The 7,714-nt window shown below is 36.9% G+C and overlaps 1 protein-coding gene across 1 annotated transcript; it reads right to left on the minus strand.

The window, feature by feature from the left end:
* Nucleotides 1-1,242: 1,242 nt before the first annotated feature.
* LOC149892723 (uncharacterized) lies at nucleotides 1,243-5,831 on the minus strand. Its single transcript, XM_090080137.1, has 4 exons — nucleotides 2,381-5,831; nucleotides 2,082-2,147; nucleotides 1,766-1,822; nucleotides 1,243-1,608 (listed from the first exon to the last, which is right to left on the minus strand). Exons 1-4 carry the CDS (start codon nucleotides 5,169-5,171, stop codon nucleotides 1,289-1,291), a joined length of 3,234 nt encoding a protein of 1,077 aa, XP_089936263.1. The 5' UTR covers nucleotides 5,172-5,831; the 3' UTR covers nucleotides 1,243-1,288.
* Nucleotides 5,832-7,714: the final 1,883 nt, after the last annotated feature.

The following is a 7,714-nucleotide window of genomic DNA, read 5'->3' on the forward strand; positions in this document are numbered from 1 at the left end:
TGACATCACAAAATACAAAACTCAAAAAGACAAGATAAAATATAAGATAAACGCAAAATAAAATATAGATGAAACTAAAGTTAGGCTGCATACAAAACCAACAACATAATATTCTACTAGAAAAGTTAGCCTAGTTTCCTTCTTTTAAGTTTAGATTATGTAGCTTGACATCACAAAACACAAAAAGGCAAGATAAAATACAAGGTAAACGTAAAATAAAATAGAAGTCAAACAAAAGTTAGGTTGCATAAATACAAAAACTGCATTGCCAAAAATAGAATTTGTTGTCTAGAAAGACCTTTTAAACTTTGTTTCTTTCGTTTTTTGACTTAGTGAATCGCGATCTGGTTTTTCTTAGGCGCGCTTGTTTCTTAGTTGTTTTTTTTGTAAAGAAACTTTATTCAGACGTTTTTTTTTACGCAACTCCTTTAACATTATTTTTAACAAAGTATTCTTTTATACGTGTTTACATTGAAATAAAACCCTTTGCGTAAATAGAGATAAATTAGAGAGCAAAAGTACATAAAAAGCCTCGCTACTTTGCAGAAGAAGAATTGGATGGCAAGATTCGTGTGCTTTCTCTTTCGTTTAAGGTACTTCTTGAATATTTTTTCAAAGAAAAGTTAGCGTAGTTTTCCCCTTTTAAGTTTAGCTTACGCAGCTTGACATCACAAAACGCAAAAACCAATAAGGCATGATAAAATACAAGATAAACGTAAAATAAAATAGAAGTGAAACAAAAGTTAGACTGCATAAAAACAAAAAAAAAAAAAAAAACATAATATACTTCTATGTATGTTTACATTGAACTAAATAAAATCCTTTGTGTAAAGATATGAAAAAATAGAGAGTAAGAGTTCATAAAAAAGCCTCGCTATTTTGCTGAAGAAGAAATGGATGTCTAGATCTTTTAAAATAAGGAACTTTTTGATTTCTTTTTCCGAAAAATGGTTGGAGCAGTTTTCCTTTTTTAAATTTCACTTATGCAGTTTAACATCACAGGAAATATTATTTTGCTTTTTAACAAACTCTTAAAAACATCAGAAGTAATTCTAAATGCAACTCTATTAAAAGTTTTCACAGAATAACAAAACGACTTCTTTTTTTTTTTTTTAAAGATAAAAAAAAGTTTGAACTATCTTTAAATAAGAAATGTGAGAACAGTTTAACAGAACTTCTTGTTTATTATGTCTTTAGCGAAACAGATAAAAATATTTGCAAAAGCATAGATAAAACAAACTACACAAAAGGCCCATCTTTATTGCCAAACTGAACAAACTTATCTAAACTACATAAATGGTTTCACGATATTGCCATATTGAACAAACTTTTCTAAACTACCCTCTTTTTGAATTTTTAGCTTCATGTTTTTAATTTTGTCTTTAATATGGCTTTGGTAGGAGTACTTTTGCAAGACATGAATGAGCTTGTCACTGCTATGATTTGCCAAGATGCCAAGGTAATCTTTGTACGAGCAACTTGAGCTTACATCTGTAAACACGTCTTGCAAGATGTATGCCAACACCAAAGCTGCACATCGTGGAAAACTTCTGGTGTTGAACCATTCGTTGTGGCCAGGGCAAGCATTCAGCTCTTCAACTATTTCATCTAAAATTTTACAAACTCAAGTCATAACACAAAGTGATTAAATCAAATATTCATTTGGTTCTGAAGTAAGACAAGATTTATTCTGTTTTTTTATTTATTTTTTTTTGTTGACCTTATTGTTTGCACTGATAGCAATAACTGGTTTTTGAAAGATTACCTAAATGGCATTGGCTAACTTCTGCTTTGTTTTCCTTTGTTCTTGGCTGAGTTGATCCTGAAATAAAATAAAACCATGTTCATTTTTCTAATTCATAAAAACCATCAACAGTTTCTAAGTGTTAGAGATGATAACAAGCTGTGCATGATTTCTAACGGTGATGTTTCTAACTTCATCATTAGAAATCGGGTAGACACAACTTTCTAAAAGTGCACTTAGCAATGATGGCTAGTTTTTGTTAACAGTTAACCATCTGAAATTGTGCAAGAAGAGGTTTGTGTTTATATATCTTTGTATAAATTAGGTTTTACATTACCGATGAGTTCTTGAGTGAAAGATGGCATTTCCAACTTGATTTTTTTTCTTCTTGGATCTTTTACTTCTAAAACATAATCAGTTTTAGTATCATTCACTTGTATAAACATTTAAGCAATCACAGAATTAGTCCTGCAACAAATACATACACACTTCTGTGTTGTTTTTTTGTTTTGTTTTGTTTTTTTTACAGCTCTAACAATAACAATAGAGCAAGGAGTTGATTTGGGCATTTTCATTTTTTGAAAGCGTGTTGAGATTTGCATAAAAATCAAAAATCAAAAATCAAAAAGAATTTACCTCTGGATGTAGAGGCAAGACTTTGGCTAAATAGGCTACCAACAGATTGAACAGCATAAGGTGAGAGCTGCTTTGCAAGAACAGTACCAGCCTGTTGGACAGGAACAGCTGAAACTGGATCAGATGAAAGAAACAAACTGGGTTTGGCCAATGTTTGCTGAAAAGCAACAAGGCTAGGAGTCAGAGGAACAGAAAAGACCTCTTTTGAAGGACAGAAAGCGACTTGCTGAGAAGGAGAAGCAGAAACAGGTTTGGCAACCACTTGCTCATTAAAGTAAACTGGAGAAAGTTTTGCATGGTGTTCAATAAAATCCGGTTCATCAGGAAATAATGTTAATGCAAGAGGAGAACAAGCTGTGCCAACAGGAACAGCTAGAGTCTGATCTACATCCATACAAACAGCTTGTTCGTTAGGAACTAGTTGTGCAAGAGCAGGGGATAGTTCAAGAACTGGACCAGCGATTGTTTGTTCAGATGGAACAGACGAAACAGGAGTTGAGGTAGGTTCACACAAGAAATCTACGGCATGGTCGTTGCTATCCTCTAAAGGAACATTGTTTTCTACAGCTGGAGAAAACGGAACCACTGTGGTACAGCTGAAAGTAGCAGCACATTCTTCAGAGTCAGAACCGGAGTCTAAATCTTCCTCAAAGATGTCCTCAACCTCATGAAAACCGTACTCCTCTGCATTAGTTTGGAGCCAGTCCATCACATCCTTCTCCTTCTTTGGTGGTCTCTCAGACTTTTCAACAGTCAAAGACTCTATGACTCCGAAGGACTGTCCGATGCCCAGGGCAAAGCGCAACTCCTCTGCAGCGTTCCACTGGGACACATAAAAGCTATCCATTGTGTTCCTGCTGTGCTTCATGTAGAGTGTAGCAAACCGCTCGCGATCTTCTTTGCTGTTGTTGGCAAAGTAAGTGGCTATCGAACCGCGAATGCAAGTGGGAGTAAGACGCTTCATGGGAATGTTTACTTGGCTTTTTCTGAAGCAGGACGTCAGGCAAGAGGAGATAGCAGAGGAACCCATCTGGTAAACAGGCACTCTAGTTGCACCGAGTGTCACACATTCGTCTTTGTTGGGTCTCATCGATGGAAAAAGGGGCCTGTAGCAGTCGCTCAACTCCAAAACAGTCTTGGTGTCTGCAGCCATGTAGTGAGAGTCGTTGACAAGAAGGTCTCTGTATCTCAGCAAATAAATATCGATCAACACTTTCAAGTCGTTCGGCACTAGAATGTTTTTGGCTCCGTACTTGTATGCTGTTTTGTAGCGCTCTTGCACAATGCAATATCCACACTCACTCTTCTCAGCAGCCATGTAGTCTCTAATGTTTAAAAGAGCAATGTTAGATTTTCTTAAACTGTTAATTACAGTGACAGAGAGCAGAAGATGGTTTCGTAGAGACACAGCATTGTCTCTAGTCGGTGTAAGAGACGGCTTTCTAATCGATTCCACTAACTGTCTTACGTATGCAGACTTGCCATATTCGTTCAGCAAACTGACATTGATGATGTTGATGCATTTTTTGCTTTTCACAAGGCTCCTCCTCAAAGAACGAAAGGGCCTCAGCACTTTTTGTAACTCCTCCACCTTGCAGCGCAAACGTCGGATGGCCTCATGAGAAAGTCCGAAATAGACATTCCTGGCTTCACTGAAACGAAACAGGAGACAAAGGTAGACGAGGCGGTTGTACAACGTGTGACAAGACATGGCTTTTGTTTGGTCAAGTTCACTCAGCTTGGAATTGAGCTGAATGTTTTTAAAGTGCATGGAAAAGTATCTATCCTCCAAAACGTTGGAATTGGTGAGAGCGTTCGGGTGCAGCGTCAGCGTGCTGTCACAACATGTCAATATTTCAACAACTGCATTTTTGTAGATCTTTGCTTGTGACAAAGTGTTGTTGTTGGCTACCACAAGCCACTTTTCAAAATCTCTGAAGAGCTCATCTGCTGACTGGTAATAAAAGTGAAAAGCATCTTTGTCCAGCTGAAACAAGAGTCTCTTATCTTCTGTCAAGACGGAGGAGTTGGAAACCAAGTGCTTTAAGGAATTAAAATCAGAGTCTAGGACGGATTCGGTGTTCAGCTCTTTGTTTTCTACAGAGGTGCAGTGGTTTGCAGAAGGAGCCTCGGACGAACCAGCAACTGATGAGGGCAAGCTTAAAAGAGGATCAGAGGAAAGAACCGGAGAAGAAAAAGAGGAGGAAGGCCCAGGAGCAGAGGATGCAGAGCCTGATGCAGACGCTTGTTCAGCTACTGGCTTAATACCAAAGAAGGCAGGTCGAATAAATTGAGGGACATAGAGCTTGTCGTTGTCGTATCGCTTTGCCTCTGCAATCTTTTGTTTGATCGTCTTGGAATCGTAGAAATGAGTCTCTTTCAAGTGTATGTCCAGTCGGTCGTAATACTTCCAACATTGCAAACAGGGGTAAGGTTTTGGACAGCCGGACTTGCGTTCGAGACGAGCATGCTGAAACTTCCTGACCATTGCAGAGTAAAAGATGGAAGCTTCATCCAAAGTCCAAGAATGATCTTTTTTAGTCAAGTGTCTTTTAATGCTTGTGGAGGAATGTTTGCACAAAGGCATCGGACAGCTAACAGCGTACCTCTTCTTGGTACCATAGAAAGGTACAACCCTGTTTACGGAGCCACACGCTGCAACTAATGCGGCCCTGACTTTGTTTTTGAGCTTTAAGTCTCTCTGTTCTTGTGACTGCCTTCTTTTCTTTTTTTTCGCTTTAGAGTTCGGAGAAGGGGCAACAACAGTGTTGTTTTCTTGTGAAGAAGACATGTTCAGGTGTTTGTTTGCAACGGTTTATGCTAAAAAAAAGAAGACAGTTAGTGAGAGTGTTTTTCTTCTGCCTGCATCCTGGAATCCTGGAATGTTTACAACTGCAGGGAAGAGCTGTGTTTTTTCGAATCCTCTGCAAAAGAGAAAAAAGAAAGAAAAGAGAGCAACAAGAAGAAACAAAGTTTCCACTAGCAAATGAAAAAGAATGAGAGCAACTAGCATTACATGCATGGTGGCAGCAGTGATTGCTATTATGAGAAGGAGAATGAGAAAAAAAAAAAAAAAAAAGAAACAAATAAATAAAGAGATGGAGTTTGAGAGGATCTCGCAACCATATGACTCAAAGAAAGAAACTGTGTTGAAAAAAGGCAAGAGAGGGCAAATAGAACTTGCTAACAAGGACAAATGACAGACATAACTACAACAGTAACAACTCTCATTGCAAGCATAATAACAACAGCATCAGCATCACTGACTCAGAGAGTGTTGACATAACAAAAAAGAAAACAAAAGTACAAGCCAAGTGGGGGAACATTAACAAACACTCATTGCAACTATAACAACAACAACAACAACAGCAACAGCATCACTGACTCAGAGGGTATTGATAAAAAAAAACAAGCAAAACAAAAACAAACAAAAAAACAAATAAAAAAACAAAACAAGCAAATTGGGTGAACAGTAACAACTCTCATTGCAAGCATAATAACAACAACAGCATCAGCATCAGCATCACTGACTCAGAGAGTGTTGACAAAATAAAATAGACAATAAGCAAGCAAAGTGGGTGAACAGTAACAACTCTCACTGCAAGCATAATAACAACAACAGCATCAGCATCAGCATCACTGACTCAGAGAGTGTTGATAAAATAAAACAGATTATAAACAAACAAAGTGGGTGAACAGTAACAGCTCTCATTGAAAGCATAATAACAACAACAGCATCACTAACTCAGAGGATATATAAAAAAACAAACAAACAAACAAAACAAAAACAAAAAAAAAACAAGCAAAGTGGCTGAACAGTAACAGCTATCATTGCAAGTAAAATAACAACAACAGCATCAGCAACATCATCACTGACTCAGAGAGTGGTGATAAAATAAAACAGATTAAAAAACAAGCAAAGTGGCTAAACAGTAACAACTATAAATACAAGTAAAATGACAAAAGCAGCAACAGCATCACTAACTCGCAGGGTGTTGATAAAAAAAAAAGCAACAAACAAATAAAGCAAGCAAAGTGGGTGAACATTAACACTCATTGCAACTATAATAACACCAACAGCAACAGCATCAGTGACTCAAAGGGTGTTGATAAACAAAAACAAAGGCACAAACAAAACAAGCAGAGTGGGTGAACATTAACAACACTTATTGCAAGCATAATAACAACAACAGCATCAGCATCACTGACTCAGAGAGTGTTGATAAAATAAAATAGATTATAAACATGCCAAGTTTGTGAACATTAACAAACACTCATTGCAACTATAACAACGACTACAGCAACAGCATCACTTACTCAGAGAGTGTTGAGAAAAAAAACAACAAAAAAAACAAAAACAAAACAAAACAGAAAACAGAAGTACAAGCCAAGGGGGGGAACATTAACAAACACTCATTGCAACTATAACAACAACAACAGCAACAGCATCACTTACTCAGAGGATATTGATAAAAAAAACAAACAAACAAACAAACAAAACAAGCAAAGTGGCTGAACAGTAACAGCTATCATTGCAAGTAAAATAACAACAACAGCATCAGCAACATCATCACTGACTCAGAGAGTGGTGATAAAATAAAACAGATTAAAAAACAAGCAAAGTGGCTGAACAGTAACAACTATAAATACAAGTAAAATGACAAAAGCAGCAACAGCATCACTAACTCGCAGGGTGTTGATAAAAAAAAAAGCAACAAACAAATAAAGCAAGCAAAGTGGGTGAACATTAACACTCATTGCAACTATAATAACACCAACAGCAACAGCATCAGTGACTCAAAGGGTGTTGATAAACAAAAACAAAAGCACAAACAAAACAAGCAAAGTGGGTGAACATTAACAACACTTATTGCAAGCACAATAACAACAACAGCATCAGCATCACTGACTCAGAGAGTGTTGATAAAACAAAATAGATTATAAACAAGCCAAGTTGGTGAACATTAACAAACACTCATTGCAACTGTAATAAGAACAACAGCAACAGCATCACTGACACAAAGGGTGTTGATAAACAAAAACAAAAACACAAGCAAAGTGGGTGAACATTAACAACACTCATTGCAACTATAACAACAACAACAGCAACAGCATCACTGGCTCAAAGGGTGTTGATAAAATAAAGAAATAAAAACAAAACAAGCAAAGTGGGTGAACAGTAACAACTCCCATTGCAAGCATAATAACGACAACAGCAACAGCAACACCATCACTGACTCAGAGAGTGTTGATAAAATAAAATAGATTATAAACAAGCCAAGTTGGTGAACATTAACAAACACTCATTGCAACTATAACAACGACTACAGCAAC

Source organism: Hydra viridissima, unplaced genomic scaffold (assembly GCF_058129835.1).
Source record: "Hydra viridissima isolate aposymbiotic clone 2 unplaced genomic scaffold, HvirCarnegie_v1 scaffold_2, whole genome shotgun sequence".
Classification (NCBI taxonomy): Eukaryota; Metazoa; Cnidaria; class Hydrozoa; order Anthoathecata; family Hydridae; genus Hydra; species Hydra viridissima.